Source organism: Pseudoliparis swirei, chromosome 6 (assembly GCF_029220125.1).
Source record: "Pseudoliparis swirei isolate HS2019 ecotype Mariana Trench chromosome 6, NWPU_hadal_v1, whole genome shotgun sequence".
In the NCBI taxonomy this organism is placed as follows: domain Eukaryota; kingdom Metazoa; phylum Chordata; class Actinopteri; order Perciformes; family Liparidae; genus Pseudoliparis; species Pseudoliparis swirei.
This window is the reverse complement of record NC_079393.1, coordinates 30,018,966-30,041,437: the sequence shown is the minus strand read 5'-3', so window position 1 is coordinate 30,041,437 and position 22,472 is coordinate 30,018,966. Positions and strand designations below refer to the sequence as shown.

At 52.1% G+C, this 22,472-nt stretch overlaps 1 protein-coding gene and 1 long non-coding RNA gene across 3 annotated transcripts in view; both read right to left on the bottom strand.

The window, feature by feature from the left end:
• LOC130195768 (NT-3 growth factor receptor-like) overlaps positions 1–22,472 on the bottom strand; it is a 34,253-nt gene that overhangs the window by 2,735 nt on the left and 9,046 nt on the right. Inside the window, exons 7-14 of the mRNA XM_056417475.1 lie at positions 21,082–21,105; positions 20,562–20,608; positions 17,784–17,886; positions 4,876–5,064; positions 3,407–3,537; positions 2,885–3,057; positions 2,037–2,280; positions 559–717 (exon numbers count right to left, since the gene is read on the bottom strand). Coding sequence (XP_056273450.1) covers positions 559–717; positions 2,037–2,280; positions 2,885–3,057; positions 3,407–3,537; positions 4,876–5,064; positions 17,784–17,886; positions 20,562–20,608; positions 21,082–21,105 — 1,070 coding nt within the window. The remainder of the gene's footprint in view (positions 1–558; positions 718–2,036; positions 2,281–2,884; positions 3,058–3,406; positions 3,538–4,875; positions 5,065–17,783; positions 17,887–20,561; positions 20,609–21,081; positions 21,106–22,472) is intronic.
• Positions 19,012–19,725, bottom strand: LOC130195769 (uncharacterized). Of its 2 annotated transcripts, none has more exons than XR_008832123.1 (3): positions 19,580–19,725; positions 19,272–19,285; positions 19,012–19,026 (listed from the first exon to the last, which is right to left on the bottom strand). It is a non-coding gene; the product is annotated as an uncharacterized LOC130195769 (long non-coding RNA). The 2 variants fall into 2 exon arrangements; XR_008832122.1 differs by lacking the exon at positions 19,012–19,026 and adding an exon at positions 19,067–19,201 and having other exon boundaries at positions 19,258–19,285.

The window sequence follows — 22,472 nt, the reverse complement described above, 5'->3', positions numbered from 1 at the left end:
AGCTCTACATGTAGCGCTGCAAACGTAGCGCTGCACACGTAGCGCTGCACACGTAGCTCTACATGTAGCGCTGCACACATAGCTCTACATGTAGCACTGCACATGTAGCGCTGCACACGTAGCTCTACATGTAGCGCTGCACACATAGCTCTACATATAGCGCTGCACATGTAGCGCTGCACAAGTAGCTCTACATGTAGCGCTGCACACATAGCTCTACATGTAGCGCTGCACACGTAGCTCTACATGTAGCGCTGCAAACGTAGCGCTGCACACGTAGCGCTGCACACGTAGCTCTACATGTAGCGCTGCACATGTAGCTCTACATGTAGCGCTGCACATGTAGCGCTGCACACGTAGCGCTGCACACGTAGCGCTGCACACGTAGCGCTGCACACATAGCGCCACATGTAGCGCTGCACACGTAGCGCTGCACATGTAGCGCTGCACACGTAGCGCTACATGTAGCGCTGCACACGTAGTGCTACATGTAGCGCTGCACACGTAGCGCTACATGTAGCGCTACATGTAGCGCTGCACATGTCCCTCGTTGCTCACCTCGTTGTTGGCGAGCTGGAACCAGGGCTGCTTGCCGTAGGTGAAGATCTCCCACAGGATGACCCCCAGGCTCCACACGTCGCTCTCCGTGGTGAACTTCCTGTACATGATGCTCTCCGGAGGCATCCAGCGGATGGGCAGCATGGTGTGACCGCCCACCTGCACACACACACACACAGCGGGGCTTAGAGAGGGGCAGCAACCGGCTGTGATGAAGTGTGTGATGAAGATCTTACCCATGATGCCTTTGGGGGATGATATCGCCATCAATGAAACGCCACAATTATTAAGGGACACACACAAATTAGTCAAACGTACATGTGGCACATGCTCATACAACGCCGTGACCTCACAGCAGACAGCATGTCTTCAGGGTCCAGTTGGACCTCTGGACTCAGGCTGGAGTCATACGGTCATAAAGTCCCAGTCACGTGTCATGTGTTAGCATGAAGAGGAAGCTGAAGATGTACTCAGGTCGACCTGTTGACCTCTCACCAAAGCTACGCCCTGCGTCTTCTTAGGGACTGATCTAGAAGCAGAAGAGGTGTTTGACGTCCAGACGGTCGTCTCCTCGAACTAGAGGTCCAGATCTAGGACACATGGTACCTTTAAGCTGACATGCAGCTAATTAAACTGAGACCACATCATGCTGCATGAAGGAGAGACATGAGGAATGTAAACACCACTACAGTCCTCCTCCACCAGGGGGCCGTGACATGGAGGAGCAGCCATTCAGACGTCCTCAGAAGCTGCTTCGGGGGATGGGACTCGATGGACTCCTTGACATTTACTGCCAAACACAAATGATTTCCCACCGTGCCGATGAGTCTGAACATCCCTCTGAGCCGCTGATGAAGACGAGCCTCACCGGCACAGCAGGACGCGTAGCGGCTTCTCCTCGTCCTCTCTCCGGACCCTCAGTAAAACATCACTCATCCATAAAACACGACGCACGCTAAACCGATGGAGACAAAGGTACTCAGAGCAGTGGCCAGTCCCGGTACTGCAGCCTCCTCTCCTGCAGCCATCACACACTGGCAGAACACAACCGGATGTCTGTCCTCCATCTGTCCACTGGGGACTTATCCAGAGCACCACGAACAGCTCTGAAGGTCATGACCCCTACGCAGCATCACATGCATTGGATAAGGAAGAAGGCGTCCGCGAGAGGTCAAATACATCGTACAGATTGTAGTCGTATTTAACTTTGTGAAGACGTCCTCAAGCTAACGAGGAATGTGGAACCTGAGCGGCGGTCTCCTAGCTGAAGGCCGTCCTCACGGGCTCGAGGGTCTCCTGAGCCGAGCGGACCCGGTCGGTTTCGGACGTCCACATACCACACATTGGAAAGGACGCTTGTTTCACTGAGAAGCTAAGAAGCTATTTCCGTTAGCTGCCGACGGGTTGGACAAGTGATCCTGAGTGTGCATGTGGAGATGAGTCACACAGAACCGGGTCAGCATGGACCCGAAGCTCACCCGGTAGTAGTCGGTGCTGTAGATGTCTCTGGACATGCCGAAGTCACCGATCTTCACCAGCAGGCCGGTCCCGACCAGGCAGTTCCTGGTCGCCAGGTCCCGGTGCACGAAGTGTTGGGAGGCCAGGTAGATCATCCCCGCCGAGATCTGACTGGCGATGTGCAGCATCTGGGACGCCCCCAGCTCCCCGTTGGTCTGCAGCGGCTGGCCGTCCACCAGGATGAGGGCGTCCGGCCCGTGGGCTCTGAGGACGGAGGTGGACGGGGTCAGAGTCTCACAGTGAGGACACGCCCCACGCCACACGCCCCACGCCACACGCCCCACGCCACACGCCCCACGGCCCATTTTAAGATCAAATAGATGGAAAGATCACAGGTAGGTATGTGGTGACATCCTTCATGTGAATGAATGAGGCTTAAAGTTAGAGTTACCCTCACCCTCATATGAATGAATGAGGGATACCCTAGTTTAGGTTTAGTTTAGGTTAAGAAGAGGGTTAGGGGGTCCTGGTGGGTCCCGGAGCCCCTGGTGGGCCCTGGTGGCCCTTGGAGCCCCCTTGTGGCCCCTGTCCGCCCCAGGTGGCCCATGGAGCCCCTGGAGGCCCTTGAGGTTCCAGGTGGCCCCTGGACCTACATTCCATCACTTCATCTCCTCATCTTCATGACGTTGATGCACAAAACAGTTTCACTTTAGATGTCAGTGTTCTTATCCTTCATAAGACACGGTGGACTAAACCAACTGGGAGCCTGTACGGGGGTGTTAATGTGATCCTCATCAACAGTTATTGATCATACCACAGGAACCGTTCATTACTGACAGCTGGGGGCCGGGCCCTCTGCCAGGCTCACCTGAGGAACTTGTTGAGGTCCCCGTGCTTCATGTACTCAAACACCATGATGAGCGGGTCCCCGTCCACGCAGACCCCGAAGAACCGCACAATGTGCTGGTGCTGCAGGTTGGTCAGCAGCTCGGCCTCACGCTGGAAGTCCTTCCTGGCCGAGAGGGTGGGGTCCTTCAAGGTCTGGGGGGGGGGAGAGAGAGACGGTCACACAACCAAGCCATGCCTTCGGTAGCCATGGAAACACCCTCACTCGGCCTGAATGTGTTCCACTGCTCTTCACACACACACACACAGATTCTCGAGGGCCAGAGCAAAGAGAAGAAACCTCCCCATTCATGACACAAAGAAGGGCAAACCAGAGAGGCGGCTGGGTAATCTCTCCATCGTGGTCCAAACGCTCAGATTAGCGTTAATAGCCCTGTAGCCATGGTAACCGCCTCCCTCTCTGCTCACGCTGTATGAGCGGGCCGTACGGTCCTATAGGAGCAGAGACACCGGGACCCTGAACAGAACCCCCCCCCCCCCTCACCTTCACAGCCACCAGCATCTTGTCCTTGGTGGGGCTCAGGTTGTAGCACTCGGCCAGGAAGACTTTCCCGAAGGCTCCTTCTCCGAGCTCCCTCTGCAGGACGATGTCCCTCCTCTTGATGTGCTGGACGTCTGAGGGACAGACAGCGGACTGAGACACCGGACAGAGACACCGGACTGAGACACAGGACTGAGACACCGGACAGAGACACCGGACTGAGACACAGGACTGAGACACCGGACAGAGACACCGGACTGAGACACCGGACTGAGACACAGGACTGAGACACAGGACTGAGACACCGGACTGAGACACCGGACTGAGACACCGGACTGAGACACCAGACAGAGACACCGGACTGAGACACCGGACAGAGACACCGGACAGAGACACCGGACAGAGACACCGGACAGAGACACCGGACTGAGACACCGGACAGAGACACCGGACTGAGACACCGGACTGAGACACCGGACAGAGACACCGGACAGAGACACCGGACTGAGACACCGGACTGAGACACCGGACTGAGACACCGGACTGAGACACCGGACTGAGACACCGGACTGAGACACCGGACTGAGACACACATACCCGGTGCTGTTTGGAGGTGGAGCCTAAGTCACATGAATCAGAACCACATCACAACCTCTGCTCATCTTTTATGTCTTTAGATCAACGGAGCGTAGAAGAGGTCTGTGAGTCAGAACCACGACTGACATAAGGCGGAGTAACAGCAGGAGGACTGGGCTGGAGGACTGGGATACAGGACTTGGTTTGAGGAGTGGGCTAAAGGACTGGGATGGAGGACTGGGCTAAAGGACTGGGCTGGAGGACTGGGATACAGGACTTGGTTTGAGGACTGGGTTTGAGGAGTGGGCTAAAGGACTGGGCTGGAGGACTGGGCTAAAGGACTGGGCTGGAGGACTGGGATACAGGACTTGGTTTGAGGACTGGGTTTGAGGAGTGGGCTAAAGGACTGGGCTGGAGGACTGGGCTGGGGGACTGGGATGGAGGACTGGTCTAGAGGACTGGTCTTCAGGTCTGGGCTATAGTCCAGCCCCCAGAACTCCCTGTGAAGACATCTGTGGCGTGAAGGCCTGCCTGTGGAACATGTCTCCTCTGGTTTAGTGTCTGACGACTAAAACTGTAATATCTGTTTTAAATGTTAACAGAGCTGCTGATCTTCAGAGATCTGTGAACCCAGAGAGACGAGCGTCGTGACATCTGGCACACATCCAAACAAGGGACTGCTCTCTGTGGCCTTTAGAGACAAACATATCAACACAAATAATATCCACTCTCTTCTTCTATTCATGCTTAGCACACGGAGACGTTTCACTTCTCTACTGTGGTCATGTACACAGCTGACCACGTGGTCATGCACACAGCTGACCATGTGGTCACCCTGACAGCTGACCATGTGGTCATCCTGACAGCTGACCACGTGGTCATGCAGATGTACTTACAGGTGGCTGGCTTGTTACAGTGGTGTCCGTGTCTGAAGTACTGTGGGTTCTCGATGACGGGGATCCGGGTCATTCCGATCACCACGGCGTCGTGCCCGGCGTCCAGAGTGCAGGGACTGATGATCCCATGGTTTACATGATGAAGAGGGCTGGCGGAGTCATCCTCGCCACTAATCACGGCTACCGGTCCTGAGAACACAGAGTCACACACTCAGCACCAGGAGGCAAAATCTAGCTTCATATTCATATGTCATGTATGTGGTGCCTGGTCTATGGAAACAAAGAACGGCACATCACATGGTGCGTTAGGACTCCATGACCTTGGAAGGTGATAGGACTCCATGACCTTGGAAGGTGTTAGGACTCCATGACCTTGGAAGGTGTTAGGACTCCATGACCTTGGAAGCTGATAGGACTCCATGACCTTGGAAGGTGTTAGGACTCTATGACCTTGGAAGGCGTCAGGACTCCATGACCTTGGAAGGTGATAGGACTCCATGACATTGGAAGGTGTTAGGACTCCATGAGCTTGCTGCTCTTTGTGTGTATTTTCCCAGCTGCTCCTGAACGCATCATCTCACTCTTCCGGTAAGCTCTGGTTGCCAGCTCAACAGCGAGCATGACTTCTTCTTCTCTCCCTCCCGCTCCCTCTTGCTCAGTGTGTCTCATGTATAGTTATCCCCCTGCCTCCCTTAATGATAACGATACATGCAACAAGTGTAGTTTATTTGCTAGGTTGGAGGCAGGTCTAAGTGGGTTAGATGCACAGCTCCATCGAAGCTCAGACAGCTATGCTCGTTAGCCCGCCTTCTCCCGTAGTCGGCGCGGAGCTACAGTCAGCTGTTAGCTGTTCCCCGGCGGTAACCGTGCAGCCGGGTGGTTGGGTAACTGTTCCAGGAGTAGTAAGTCTACACAGAAGCCCGCTGTGCACCAACCACTTCACGTTTCGAACCAGTTTTCCCTGCTCAGCGACACACCCGCTGAGGAACACACCCTGGTTATCGGGAGCTCTATAGTCAGGAACGTGACGTTAGCGAAGCCGCGGACCAGAGTCGTGTGCCTCCCGGGGACCAGAGCGGGCGACGTGGAGTCTTGTTTGAAGCTGCTGGCTAAGGACAAGCGGAGATACAGTCAGATTGTAATACACGCCGGTGGTAATGACGCCCGAGCCCGTCGGTCGGAAGTCACTAAAATTAATGTGGAATCGGTGTGTGCTTATGCCAAGACGTTGTCGGACACCGTCATTTTCTCTGGCCCTCTCCCAAATTTGCAGACAGACGAATTGTATAGCCGAATGTCGTCTTTCAACCGCTGGCTGTCGAGGTGGTGCCCAGCGAATAATGTGGGCTACGTAGACAACTGGAAGACTTTCTGGGGAAAGCCTGATCTGATGAGGAGAGACGGCATCCATCCCACGTTGGACGGAACGCGTCTCATTTCTGCGAATATGACCAAGTTGATCACCGGACTTAATCTATGACAACCCAGGGTTCAGATCAGGAACCGGGAGCAGAGTTGTAGTTTAACACCCTTCTCTGCTCTTCCATTCGAGCAGTTACCCACCCTTGACTTTAGAGTAGAGACTGTGTCTGTCCCACGGCCACTTCAATTAAATAAATCAAAAGTAAGCAGAAGAGGAGTCGTACACAATAACCTTATACAAGTTAACACCATTATTTCAGCAGTGCAACAAAACAGGACTATTAAATGTGGTCTCCTAAATATTCGATCTCTGTCATCTAAAGCTGTGTTACTAAATGATTTAATATCAGATAATCACATTGATTTATGTTGCCTAACTGAAACCTGGCTGAGCCATGAAGAATATGTCTGCCTGAATGAATCGACTCTCCAAGTCATATTAATACTCACATTCCTCGAGGCACCGGTCGAGGAGGTGGAGTAGCAGCCATCTTTGAATCGAGCCTATTCATTAATCCTCAACCAAAATTACACTACACCTCATTTGAAAGCCTTGTTCTTAGTCTTTCACATCCAACCTGGAAAACACTACAGCCAATTCGATTTGTGATTCTGTACCAGACACCAGGTCCATATTCAGAGTTTATATCTGAATTCTCAGAATTTATATCAAGTTTGGTTCTTAAAACCGATAAAGTTATTATTGTTGGAGATTTTAATATCCATGTGGATGTTGATAATGATTGCCTTAGTGCTGCATTCATCTCCTTGTTGGACTCGATTGGCTTCTGTCAGAGAGTACAGAAACCCACTCACAGCTTTGGCCACACGCTTGATCTTGTTCTTACTTATGGCGTTGACATTGAGCATTTGAACGTCTTCCCACAGAATCCTCTTCTGTCAGACCACAACCTCATAACTTTTGAATTTATACTACCGGAGTGTACTCCGTTAGTCAAAATTTTCTACACCAGATGTCTAACTGACAGTGCTGTAGCTAAATTTAAAGAAGCGATTCCTTCTGTTTTGATTCGATACCACGTCTCAATATAACAGAGGACTCCTGGTCTAACTTTAGTCCGTCCCAGATTGATCATCTTGTTGACAGTGCCATAGGCTCTCTGAGAATGACACTGGACTCGATAGCCCTCTGAAGAAGAAGACAGTGAGGAAGAGGAGGTTTGCTCCTGGTATAACCCTCAGACCCGCAAACTGAAGCAAACGTCACGAAAGCTTGAACGCATATGGCGTTCAACTAATCTCGAAGAATCCCGCTTAGTTTGGCGAGATAGTCTTAAAACATATAAGAAGGCCCTCCGTAATGCCAGAGCAGCCTATTACTCATCAGTAATAGAAAAATAAAACAACCCCAGGTTTCTCTTCAGCACTGTAGCCAGGCTGACAGAGAGTCACAGCTCTGTGGAGCCGAGCATTCCTATAAACCTCAGTGGTAATGACTTCATGAACTTCTTTAATGAAAAGATTTTAACTATTAGGGACAAGATTAATATTCTCTTGCCCATAACCAGTGCCAATCTGTCCTCAAGTGGAATGGCCTTGGAAACCGCTGTATGCCCTGGTGTATATTTGGAGGCTTTTCTCCCATCAACCGTGACCAATTATCTTCAACGGTTTCTACTTCGAACACGTCTACCTGTCTCTTGGACCCCATCCCGACGAGGCTGCTTAAAGACGTTTTGCCTTTAATTGGCGGCTCTCTATTAGATATTATCAATGTGTCTCTGCTAACAGGCCACGTACCACACTCCTTCAAAGTGGCTGTTATTAAACCTCTCCTGAAGAAGCCCACTCTGGATCCAGAGGTGTTGGCTAACTACAGACTGATCTCTAACCTCCCCTTCCTCTCCAAGATCCTTGAGAAAGTGGTCGCAAATCAGTTGTGTGACTTTCTACATCATAATTGTTAATTTGAGGAGTTTCAATCAGGATTTAGAAAACACCACAGCACCGAGACGGCACTGGTGAAAATTACAAATGACCTCTTAATGGCAGCAGATAAAGGACTCCTCTCTGTCCTGGTCTTGTTAGACCTTAGTGCTGCATTCGACACCATTGACCATGACATCCTGTTACAGAGACTGGAGCAGTCGATTGGCATTTCAGGCACGGCACTAATTTGGTTTAAATCCTATTTATCAGATCGATCTCAGTTTGTATTTGTAAACGATGACGCCTCGATAACCACTAACGTTAATCACGGAGTTCCACAAGGTTCTGTGCTTGGACCAATTTTATTTACCTTATACATGCTTCCTTTGGGCAATATTATCAGGAAACACTCCATAAACTTTCATTGTTATGCAGATGATACTCAACTATATTTATCGATAAAACCAGAGGAGAGCAACCAACTCGGTAAAATTCAAGCATGTCTTAAAGACATAAAAACATGGATGACCTGCAATTTCTTGATGTTAAACTCAGACAAAACCAAGTAATTTTAATCGGCCCTGAGCACCTCAGAGATCAATTATCTGGTGATGTGGATTCTGTAGACGGCATTGCCCTGGCATCCAACACCACTGTAAAGAATCTTGGCGTTATCTTTGATCGGGACTTGTCCTTTAACTCCCACGTAAAGCAAATCTCAAGGACTGCATTCTTTCATCTACGTAATATTTCAAAAATCAGGCACATCTTGTCTCAAATAGATGCAGAAAAATTGTTTCACTCGTTACTTCGAGACTGGATTACTGCAACTCCTTATTATCAGGCTGCTCTAATAAGTCTCTTAGGTCCCTCAGTTGATCCAGAATGCTGCAGCTCGTGTTCTCACTAAAACTAAGAAAAGAGATCACATCACTCCTGCACTAGCTGCTCTGCACTGGCTCCCAGTAAAATCAAGAATCACTTTTAAAATTCTTCTCTTAACGTACAAAGCCTTGATTGGTGATGCACCATCATATCTTAAGGAGCTTGTAGTACCATATTGCCCCACTAGAGAGCTACGCTCACTAAATGCGGGACTACTTGTAGTTCCTAGAGTCTTAAAAAGTAGAATGGGAGCCAGAGCCTTTAGTTATCAAGCTCCTCTTTTATGGAACCAGCTTCCAATTTCAGTCCGGGAGGCAGACACAGTCACCTCGTTTAAGAGTAGACTTAAGACCTTCCTCTTTGACAGAGCTTATAGTTAGGGCTGAATCAGGTTTGCCCTGGTCCAGCCCCTTGATATGCTGCTATAGGCTTATAGCTGCCGGTGGACGTTTAGGATGCACTGAGTACCTATCTCCTCTTTTTTCTCTCCTTAAGGATGAATTTTCATCTCTCAATCACACGTTACTAACTCTGCTTTCTCCCGGAGTCCTTTTGACTTCACGTCTCATGGGGTCATCGGACCCTATGAGACGGCATAGATCTATCTGCCTGATGGATCATTGAGGTCTGGGTCGTGGAATTCCTGCTCCTGACTACGCCACTGTCCTGTTGAGACTCCGCCTACTGTTGAGACTCCGCCCACTCCTCCTCCCCACCGCCATCTGCCTGATGGATCGTGGAGGTCTCCATCGTGGAATATGCCTACTATGAACTATTCATACACTCTGTCATATTCATTGAATGTATTTAAACTCTAAATCTGTCCTTCTGTACACATTACATCTATTGCATCTGTCCATCCTGGAGAGGGATCCTCCTCTGTTGCTCTCCTCCAGGTTTCTTCCCTTTTTTTCCCCCTGAAGGGTTATTTGGGAGTTTTTCCTGGTCCGATGTGAGGTTTTGGGGCAGGGTTGTCTATGTGTACAGATTGTAAAGCACTCCGAGACAAATTTGTAATTTGTGAAATTGGGCAATACAAATAAACTGAATTGAATTGAATTGAATTGAAGGTGTTAGGACTCCATGACCTTGGAAGGTGATTGGACTCCATGACCTTGGAAGGTGTTAGGACTCCATGACCTTGGAAGGCGTTAGGACTCCATGACCTTGGAAGGTGATAGGACTCCATGAGCTTGGAAGGTGATAGGACTCCATGACCTTGGAAGGTGATAGGACTCCATGACTTGGAAGGCGTTAGGACTCCATGACCTTGGAAGGCGTTAGGACTCCATGACTTGGAAGGTGTTAGGACTCTATGACCTTGTAAGGCGTCAGGACTCCATGACTTGGAAGGTGTTAGGACTCCATGACCTTGGAAGGTGATAGGACTCCATGACATTGGAAGGTGTTAGGACTCCATGACCTTGGAAGGTGTTAGGACTCCATGACCTTGGAAGGTGATTGGACTCCATGACCTTGGAAGGTGTTAGGACTCCATGACCTTGGAAGGCGTTAGGACTCCATGACCTTGGAAGGTGATAGGACTCCATGACCTTGGAAGGTGATAGGACTCCATGACCTTGGAAGGTGATAGGACTCCATGACCTTGGAAGGCGTTAGGACTCCATGACTTGGAAGGCGTTAGGACTCCATGACCTTGGAAGGCGTTAGGACTCCATGACTTGGAAGGTGTTAGGACTCCATGACCTTGGAAGGTGTTAGGACTCCATGACCATGGAAGGTGATAGGACTCCATGACCTTGGAAGGCATTAGGACTCCATGACCTTGGAAGGCATTAGGACTCCATGACTTGGAAGGTGATAGGACTCCATGACCTTGGAAGGTGATAGGACTCCATGACCTTGGAAGGCATTAGGACTCCATGACCTTGGAAGGTGATAGGACTCCATGACCTTGGAAGGTGTTAGGACTCCATGACCTTGGAAGGCATTAGGACTCCATGACTTGGAAGGTGATAGGACTCCATGACTTGGAAGGTGATAGGACTCCATGACCTTGGAAGGTGATAGGACTCCATGACCTTGGAAGGCATTAGGACTCCATGACCTTGGAAGGTGATAGGACTCCATGACTTGGAAGGTGATAGGACTCCATGACTTGGAAGGTGATAGGACTCCATGACCTTGGAAGGTCACCCGTTGTGCTGTTGGACGTTGTGTCTGAAGTGCCCTAAGGAAAGAGGTTCTGGGTTGAACTGGTTCTACAGAACCGTGTTACGTCTTCTTTCCTCCTCTCTGGGGTTCAGATGTTCTTTGGTGAACATGCTGAGTCGGTGTTTTGTAATGTAAAGCAGGTGAAGAGCAGAAGGTCTGGGAGCTTTGTTTTGAATCATGTTTCACTTACATCCATAGCACATGAGCAGGGGATTAGGGACCAGCATTGGGTTCAGCGGTTGATCTTATTGACTGATTCTATTCATGATGGGGGTCAATTCACATGCCGCGCAGTCCACCTGTGGTCCTGTACTTCCTGTCCACCTGTCCCCATCAGCTTCTGCTTATTCATCTTTATCCCCGTTGCAATGTTCTGTAGTCTGAGATGTGCTGCAGGGATCACGTTCTGCTCATGGACGTCACATGGTGGTGCTGAGGAGCCTCATCCAGGTGGAGCCTCATCCAGGTGGAGCCTCATCTAGGTGGAGCCTCAACTAGGTGGAGCCTCAACTAGGTGGAGCCTCATCTAGGTGGAGCCTCAACTAGGTGGAGCCTCATCCAGGTGGAGCCTCAACTAGGTGGAGCCTCATCTAGGTGGAGCCTCATCTAGGTGGAGCCTCATCCAGGTGGAGCCTCAACTAGGTGGAGCCTCAACTAGTTGGAGCCTCATCTAGGTGGAGCCTCATCTAGGTGGAGCCTCATCCAGGTGGAGCCTCAACTAGGTGGAGCCTCAACTAGGTGGAGCCTCATCTAGGTGGAACCTCATACAGGTGGAGCCTCATCCAGGTGGAGCCTCAACTAGGTGGAGCCTCATCTAGGTGGAGCCTCATCCAGGTGGAGCCTCAACTAGGTGGAGCCTCATCTAGGTGGAGCCTCATCTAGGTGGAGCCTCATCCAGGTGGAGGCTCAACCAGGTGGAGCCTCAACTAGGTGGAGCCTCATCTAGGTGGAACCTCATCCAGGTGGAGCCTCATCCAGGTGGAGCCTCAACTAGGTGGAGCCTCAACTAGGTGGAGCCTCATCTAGGTGGAACCTCATCCAGGTGGAGCCTCATCCAGGTGGAGCCTCAACTAGGTGGAGCCTCAACTAGGTGGAGCCTCATCTAGGTGGAGCCTCAACTAGGTGGAGCCTCATCCAGGTGGAGCCTCATCCAGGTGGAGCCTCATGGAGGGACAGAGCTGTGGGGCTCACATGATCCACGAGGCTCAGCCTCGGGACCGGAGCAGACTGGTGGATGTTAAGCGGATTACAGCGCGATGAAGATTAATTTATTCCTCCTGAGAGGAAGACAAAGATGTCTCTTTCTCCTGGAGACAGATCAGTGGAGGAGGAAGATGAGGAGGAGGAGGTAATGGAATCATCGGCTTCTTTTGATAAAAGCATCCATTCTGGTGCGTCTGAGAGTCCGTATCAGCACACTATATCTGAGTGTGTGTGTGTGTGTGTATGTGTGTGGGTCTAAGTGCACAGTTCCCCTACAGGCAGGAGTAGGTTGGCTGAATGAACAGATGGAAGTAATCAACAGATGGTTGGTGTTTCTGTGTGTGTGTGCCCTTAAGACACGGGGTGTGTGTGTGTGTGTGTGTGAGAGAGAGAGACAGAGAGAGAGAGAGACAGAGACATGCATGTGCTCCTAAAATACTGGTTAAGTATTCAACGGCAGTAAAGCAACACAACATGTAATTGAAGAGTGAGCGAGGCTTTAAACTTCATTTATTATACTTTATTTATATTTGTAATAATATTTCTTCAATAATTTACTTTCACTTTCACACATTCAATAATATTCTGTATAAAATAAAAATGAGGGATGTAAATAACGGAATTACAATCGATTGCAGGGCAAATTCATCCCGTTGTACATTTGCCTCGCTGGAGCATTGGCCCGAGACCTCGTGGACGGTTGCCTAGCAACAACACCCAAAGAACTGTTCTGGGGCAACCAAACTGCAGCGCGTCCTACGTGTCCCTGAACGCATCACAGCGTGTCCTGCGTTGGTCCCTAAACGCTATGTTCCAAAGGTGTTGTCCTTGGCCCATTCACACCTGTTGGGAGCTCATCCGGGATTAGAGAGGAGAGATGACAGAATCCTGGGCCCTCCTCCTGGCCAGGCGTGAAGAGGGCTGTCCAGGAATACTGCAGAAGCTGCCGGGAGCGCCAGAAGACCGCGCCAAAGGTACAATATCAGAATCCCTTGATCCCGTTACCTTTAATTGATGTTCCCTTCCAGAGAGTGGCCAAGGATATCGTAGGACCCCTTCCGAAGTCCAGTAGGGGACATCGTTACATCCTGGTCATCACGGACTATGCCACCCGCTACCCAGAGGCAGTCCCGTTACGCACCGTGCTAAGGCTGTCGCCAAATAACTATTCCTCCTGTGTAGTCGAGTAGGCATTGTAAAAGAGGTCCTAACGGACCAGGGAAGCAGCTTCATGTCTCGGGTAATGAAGGAGATGTGCAAGTTGTTGAAGGTAAGCCAAATAAGAACCTCAGTGTACCACCCGCAGACGGATGGCCTGGTAGAACGCTTCAATAAGACCCTAAAACAAAGGTTGCGAAAGACTATTGATGCGGATCGAAAAAACTGGGACCAATTAATCCCGTTTGTCTTGTTTTCAATCAGAGAAGTTCCCCAAGCTTCCACAGGGTTTTCACCATTTGAGTTGCTGTATGGACGGAGACCCAGGGGCCTGCTGGATCTGGCTAAAGAAGCCTGGGAACAACAGCCATCAGCCCACCGCTCTATGATTGAGTATGTGGACCAGATGCAAGACAGGATGGGTAAAATATGGCCTATAGTGCGGGAGCATATGCAGCAAGCACAACGGGCTCAAGCCCGAATCAACAACCTGAAAGCTCCAGTGCGGGAGTTCCAGCCCGGTGAGTTTGTACTGGTCCTGGTGCCAACGGCCGAATGCAAGTTCCTTGCCAAGTGGCATGGGCCCTATGAAGTGGTCGAAAAGGTGAGCGAGGTCAACAACAAGGTGAGACAACCTGGGAGAAGGAAACCCTGCCAACTCTATCACATCAATCTTCTGAAGAGATGGCACGCCCCTGACAATGTTCCGCGACCAACATTTACTGTCGAAGTCCCCAATCCTGTTGCTTCACAGGTACCTCTAGGCCCCCAGTTGGGGCCGGCCCACCGGCAAGACATGTTCGAGCTGACCAGTCAGTTCCAGGATGTGCTTTCCGACCTTCCGGGATGCACCCATGTGATCCAACATGACATAATCACCGAGGAAAGAAAGTGAGGCTTCGGCCCTATCGCATCCCAGAGGCAAAGAGGAAGACCATCATAGAAGAGGTGAGGAAGATGTTGGAAAGGGGGTCATTGAGGAGTCCCACAGGGCCTGGGCCAGCCCCATTGTTCTGATCCCCAAACCGGACGGCACTGAGAGATTCTGTAACGATTTTAGGAAAGTAAATGAAATCTCAAAATGTGAAGCCGACCCCATGCCGAGAGTGGATGAGTTGATAGAGCGACTCGGCCCGTCACCAAGGGTTACTGGCAGGTTCCCCTCACAGAGAGAGACAAGGAGAAGACGGCCTTTGCTACCCCGGAGGGCCTGCACCACTATAAAGTCCTGCCCTTCAGGGTCCATGGAGCACCAGCCACCTTCCAGAGGATGATGGATCAAGTACTGCGACCGCATCGTGAGTATGCAGCGGCCTACTTAGACAATGTAGTAATCCACAGTCCCGACTGGACCTCCCATGTAAGCCAGTTGAGAGCTGTCTTGGGAAGCGTACGGCAAGCAGGCCTGACTGCCAACCGCAGAAGTGCCCCTGGGTCTAGAAGAGGCCCAGTACCGTGGCTACACGATTGGGAGAGGCGTCGTAAGACCCCGACTCCGGAAGGTGGAAGCCATTACCACCTGGCCAAAGCCAGCAACGAAGCGGCAAGTAAAGAGGTTCCTGGCACAGGTGGGATGGTATCAGTGTTGTGTCCCTCACTTTGCTCCCATTGCAGCCCCCCGACACCAAATGACCAGAAACAGCCGCCTGCCCCGCACCGTGTCGTCTGGAGGGCCGAAGCCTTGTGCTCCGAGCTTTGGGGACGCGTTGGTCATCCATGCAGACGCCTCAGGAGTCTCAGGATCGGGGGTCTCAGGATCAGGGGCCTCAGGATCGGGGGTCTCAGGATCGGGGGTCTCAGGATCAGGGGCCTCAGGATCGGGGGTCTCAGGATCGGGGGCCTCAGGATCAGGGGTCTCAGGATCAGGGGCCTCAGGATCAGGGGCCTCAGGATCAGGAGTCTCAGGATCGGGGGTCTCAGGATCAGGGGCCTCAGGATCGGGGGCCTCAGGATCGGGGTCTCAGGATCGGGGGTCTCAGGATCAGGGGCCTCAGGATCAGGGGCCTCAGGATCGGGGGCCTCAGGATCGGGGGCCTCAGGATCGGGGGTCTCAGGATCGGGGGTCTCAGGATCAGGGGCCTCAGGATCAGGGGCCTCAGGATCAGGGGCCTCAGGATCAGGGGCTGAGCCGTGCTGTCCCAGGTGAGGGAGGAACACCCAGTGACTTACATTAGCCGTAAGTTTCTGAAACATGAAATGAACTATTGGACTGTTGAGAAAGAATGTCTAGCAACTAAATGGGCCCTAACCAAGCTGAAATATTACCTCCTTGGCAGAAAATTCACCCTGATAACGGATCATGCACCATTAAGATGGATGTCAACAGCCAAGGACACTAATGCACGGGTTACACGCTGGTTCTTGGAGTTGCAAAACTTTAATTTTTCTGTTGAGCACAGGTCCGGAAAAGCCATGGAAATGCAGATGCCCTGTCAGGGAGATATGAATGCTGTTTGGTCGACGCTCCCAGCCGCCACCTGGAGCTAGTGGAGGGGGGGGGGGGGCAGACCAGGGCCCAGGAGGCGGATCCCAAAGCTCAGGTGGGGGAAGTGATCCAGGGGGCGTACCTCCCAGTGCAGGGGCTGCAGCCAATGGGCACATGGGCGTGGTCACACCTGCAGCCCATCAGCTGATGAGAGGGAGAGAGGATATCTCCCCGGCACTGGACGGCATCAGGGGAGAGCAGCCTGAACACGAGGAGGAGAGGAGGAGGAACCTGAGGAGAGGAGCAACCTGAGGAGAGGAGCAACCTCAGGAGAGGAGAACCTCAGGAGAGGAGAACCTCAGGAGAGGAGCAACCTCAGGAGAGGAGAACCTCAGGAGAGGAGCCGCTACAGAGTGGAGGTGACTGACCCTCTCTCCTCCTCTGCTCGTCCCTCACAGGAGAGAGACAAAGACCAAAGACCCGACGGGGAGAGGCCTCTGTTGCCGTGACACCCCCCCCCCCCTCATCACAAGTCTTCATGCTCTACGTCTCTGAACCTCCTGGTTTCATGATGTCATTCACATTCTCACCTCCAAGTCCCCCGGGTTGCCACAATGTGTATAATACACATGTATAATATACACAAGTATATAATACACGTGTATAATACACATGTATAATATACACAAGTATATTACACGTGTATAATACACGTGTATAATACACGTGTATAATACACGTGTATAATACACATGTATAATATACACAAGTATATAATACACATGTATAATACACATGTGTATTATATACTTGTTTATAATACACATGTTTATAATATGTTTATAATACACGTATAGAAACACCTCTCGGTAGAAGCCACACTATCTCCATGTTCTAGTTTTAGATTGTTGTTTACCATTTCTGTGTTCTGGTGTTCTGGTGTTCTGATGGTTCTGGTGTTCTGGTGGTTCGGATGGTTCTGGTGTTCTGATGGTTCTGGTGTTCTGGTGGTTCTGGTGTTCTGATGGTTCTGATGGTTCTGGTGTTCTGATGGTTCTGGTGTTCTGGTGTTCTGATGGTTCTGATGTTCTGGTGGTTCTGATGTTCTGGTGTTCTGATGGTTCTGATGTTCTGGTGTTCTGATGGTTCTGATGTTCTGATGGTTCTGATGTTCTGATGTTCTGGTGTTCTGATGGTTCTGATGTTCTGGTGTTCTGATGGTTCTGATGGTTCTGATGTTCTGGTGTTCTGATGGTTCTGATGTTCTGGTGTTCTGATGGTTCTGATGTTCTGATGTTCTGGTGTTCTGATGGTTCTGATGTTCTGGTGTTCTGATGGTTCTGATGTTCTGGTGTTCTGATGGTTCTGATGTTCTGGTGTTCTGATGGTTTTGATGGTTCTGATGTTCTGGTGTTCTGATGGTTCTGATGTTCTGGTGTTCTGATGGTTCTGATGTTCTGATGGTTCTGAGTACTCCTGCCTCTTTAAGAGTTGCTCCCTCTCTGGTGATTTCCCGAGCCGTGACCTGGTCTCGGTGTTGGACCCTCCAGAGTCCTGAAGACAGAGGGTCCCTGTGCCCTGAGGAAGAGGGACCCTCCTCTGCCTCACTCCTCACAGACAGAGGGTCCCTGTGCCCTGAGGAAGAGGGACCCTCCTCTGCCTCACTCCTCACAGACAGAGGGTCCCTGTGCCCTGAGGAAGAGGGACCCTCCTCTGCCTCACTCCTCACAGACTGAGGGTCACTTCTTACCTTTCAGGCCAAACTTGGAGCGCCGTCCGTACTTGTTGCCGAGCAGGAAGAGGACCACGAGCAGCAGGCAGGCGCAGCCGGCCAGGCCCACAGCCACGGACACCTGCGGAGGAGGAGGCAGTTAGGACTGGAGGGGCGGGGCCTGAGGGGGCGGGGCGACAAGGTGATGGACAGGTTGTTTTTGTCTTTCACGATAAACGTTCACCTCGTGATCGTGCGTTAGGCGGTCAATTGTGCTAGGCTCCGCCCTCTCGTGTCACTCGTGGTCACCCAAAACTAGGAAGGCGATGGCCAAATTCCAAACTCGACGGCATTCTGCCCGTCGCCATCTTGTTTTGTTCCACAAATACCGTTGTCATATTTTAAGGCGGTTGCTCCCCTTTAAGTTAGCTGTGAATGTGCAGAGGCCCTCGTCGTGCATGTCAATAAGGCCTGTGTGTGTGAGTGTGAGTGAGTGTGTGAGTGTGTACGGCAGATAGCAGCTAATGACAGATAGCAGCTAACGGCAGATAGCAGCTAACGGCAGATAGCAGCTAACGGCAGATAGCAGCTAATGACAGATAGCAGCTAACGGCAGACAGCAGCTAACGGCAGATAGCAGCTAACGGCAGACAGCAGCTAACGGCAGACAGCAGCTAACGGCAGATAACAGTATTGAAATAGCGCCATCTGCTTCCTAAACTACATTCCCAGACAGGTTTTTACAAGAGAGAGAAGTGTAAGTTTCAAAGACTTATTTCAGAGAGCCACCCCAGCAGACCTCAGAGACACATCTCACGCTCAGACAGCGCGATGTTCTTACGCCTGGTGCTCTGATTAAAACATGTATTCTTTGATTTTGAGACGGTAGCCTTTATTGTTATCAACTAAATGCGCTGCAACGTCATCTATATGGAGATTTACTCACAAAGGAGAATGATTGAAACCATAAACTTTGATCTAAAGTAGCATTTCATACAGATCTTTAAAAAAAGGCCAAATATTGTGATTTATTGGAAGAAACCAAGCAATTATATGTAAATCAAACATGAAGCACCTCCAATTAGCCACAATGGAACGCGCCTTTGATTCAGAACCGCTTAGTCCCAGTAGACTTTGAGCTGATGAGTCAGGCTCATCGGTCAGGACGTTTCCTCCCGTTGAGCGACTCCTCTCTTCCTGTCAAACGTGTGACAACGTGGATTCAAAGGCCTCTTCTGGTTTTATAGTCCTCCCTACATGCCTGAGGCCTGAGACCTGATACCTGATGCCTGAGACCTGAGGCCTGAGGCCTGAGACCTGAGACCTGAGACCTGAAACCTGAGACCTGAGACCTGAGACCTGAGGCCTGAGGCCTGAGACCTGAGGCCTGAGACCTGAGACCTGAGACCTGAGACCTGAGGCCTGAGACCTGAGACCTGAGACCTGAGACCTGAGGCCTGAGGCCTGAGGCCTGAGACCTGAGGCCTGAGAACTGAGGCCTGAGGCCTGAGACCTGAGACCTGAGACCTGAGACCTGATACCTGAGGCCTGAGGCTTGAGGCCTGAGACCTGAGGCCTGAGGCCTGAGACCTGAGGCCTGAGACCTGAGACCTGATACCTGATGCCTGAGACCTGAGGCCTGAGGCCTGAGACCTGAGACCTGAGACCTGAGGCCTGAGACCTGAGGCCTGAGAACTGAGGCCTGAGGCCTGAGACCTGAGACCTGAGACCTGAGACCTGAGGCCTGAGACCTGAGACCTGAGGCCTGAGACCTGAGGCCTGAGACCTGAGACCTGAGACCTGAGGCCTGAGGCCTGAGACCTGAGGCCTGAGACCTGAGACCTGAGGCCTGAGACCTGAGACCTGAGACCTGAGACCTGAGACCTGAGACCTGAGACCTGATACCTGATACCTGAGACCTGAGGCCTGATACCTGAGACCTGAGGCCTGAGACCTGAGGCCTGATACCTGAGACCTGAGGCCTGAGGCCTGAGGCCTGAGACCTGAGACCTGAGACCTGAGACCTGAGGCCTGATACCTGATACCTGAGGCCTGAGGCCTGATACCTGAGACCTGAGGCCTGAGACCTGAGGCCTGAGACCTGAGACCTGAGGCCTGAGACCTGAGACCTGAGACCTGAGGCCTGAGGCCTGAGGCCTGAGACCTGAGACCTGAGGCCTGAGACCTGAGACCTGAGACCTGAGACCTGAGGCCTGATACCTGATACCTGAGGCCTGAGGCCTGATACCTGAGACCTGAGACCTGAGACCTGAGGCCTGAGGCCTGAGACCTGAGACCTGAGACCTGAGACCTGAGGCCTGAGACCTGAGGCCTGAGACCTGAGACCTGAGGCCTGAGGCCTGAGACCTGAGACCTGAGACCTGAGGCCTGAGACCTGAGACCTGAGACCTGAGACCTGAGACCTGAGGCCTGATACCTGATACCTGATGCCTGAGGCCTGATACCTGAGACCTGAGGCCTGAGACCTGAGGCCTGAGACCTGAGGCCTGAGACCTGAGGCCTGAGACCTGAGACCTGAGACCTGAGACATGAGACCTGAGACCTGAGGCCTGAGACCTGAGGCCTGAGACCTGAGACCTGAGACCTGAGACATGAGGCCTGAGGCCTGAGACCTGAGACCTGAGACCTGAGACCTGAGACCTGAGGCCTGAGGCCTGAGACCTGAGACCTGAGGCCTGAGACCTGAGGCCTGAGACCTGAGACCTGAGACATGAGGCCTGAGGCCTGAGACCTGAGACCTGAGACCTGAGACCTGAGGCCTGATACCTGAGGCCTGAGAACACAAACACAGCTCACCCCAAAGTGATCCTCCTCTGGCTTGTGAGTCTCGGCCGTCGGGGTAACTGGTGGAACAACAAAAATCACAACAGTTAACAGGCAGGGAAGCTGAGCAGAGAAGTCATCACAACAACAACAACAACAACTACAGCAACAGAAGGAAATCCATAACCAACAGAGCTGGAGACAAAAGGCGGTAGAGGACACAGAAGTGAGAGATGAAGTCATGCAGAGATATTCTCCGGTCAGGAACGAGAGGACGTGATCCTGAGTGGAGACGTCTCTGTGAGCGACACAACGTCCAGAGAGTTGTGACCTATGAGCTGCCGAGTGGATCGCTTTACATCTCATACAATAACCTGGATTTAAAATTCAGCCGACGATACTTTCTGACTGATTTGATTGGTCAGACTCCGGCTAACGAATATCACATGAACGCTAACAAGCTAGTAAACAATGTCAAACTGTCGAGGAAGTCCCACTGAGCAGCTGGTTCTATGACACTCCACTGGAAGGGAACAAAAGGAACTTCACTCACCATAATCATAGTCTGTGTACGGGTCTGTGGAGGAAAGAGAGGAGGATGAGGAGGAGGAGGAGGACCGGCATCTGAGAGGAAACGCTTCACGAGGAGCGGGGGTGGGCATCAGGAATAACACAGGACGACGGGGGGGAACGATGCGTCACGAAGCGTCACGATGCATCACGATGCGTCACGGTGCGTCACGGTGCGTCACGGTGAGTCACGGTGAGTCACGGTGCGTCACGATGCGTCACGATGCGTCACGATGCGTCACGATACATCACGATACGTCACGGTGCGTCACGGTGAGTCACGGTGAGTCACGGTGCGTCACGGTACGTCACGGTGCGTCACGGTGAGTCACGGTGAGTCACGGTGCGTCACGGTGCGTCACGATACGTCACGGTGCGTCAAGGTGCGTCACGGTGAGTCACGGTGAGTCACGGTGCGTCACGATGCGTCACGATGCATCACGATGCGTCACGATACATCACGATACGTCACGGTGCGTCACGGTGAGTCACGGTGAGTCACGGTGCGTCACGATACGTCACGGTGCGTCACGGTGCGTCACGGTGAGTCACGGTGCGTCACGGTGCGTCACGTCATGATACATCACGAAGCGTCACGGTGCGTCACGGTGCGTCACGGTGAGTCACGGTTCGTCACGGTGCGTCACGTCACGATACATCACGAAGCGTCACGGTGCGTCACGGTGCGTCACGGTGCGTCACGGTGCGTCACGGTGAGTCACGTCACGATGCATCACGATGCGTCACGGTGCGTCACGGTGCGTCACGGTGCGTCACGGTGCGTCACGATGCATCACGATGCGTCACGGTGCGTCACGGTGCGTCACGGTGCGTCACGGTGCGTCACGTCACGATACATCACGATACATCACGATGCGTCACGGTGCGTCACGTCACGATGCGTCACGATGCGTCACGGTGCGTCACGGTGCGTCACGAAACGTCCCGGTGCGTCACGTCACGATGCGTCACGGTGCGTCACGGTGCGTCACGGTGCGTCACGGTGCGTCACGACGCGTCACAGTGCGTCACGATGTGTCACGATACGTCACGATGCGTCACGGTGCGTCACGGTGAGTCACGGTGCGTCACGTCACGATGCATCACGATGCGTCACGATGCGTCACGTCACGATGCGTCACGATGCGTCACGGTGCGTCACGGTGCGTCACGGTGCATCACGAAACGTCACGGTGCATCACGAAACGTCACGGTGCATCACGGTGCGTCACGGTGAGTCACGGTTCGTCACGGTGCGTCACGATACGTCACGATGCGTCACGGTGCGTCACGGTGCGTCACGGTGCGTCACGGTGCGTCACGGTGCGTCACGGTGCGTCACGGTGCGTCACGATACATCACGATGCGTCACGG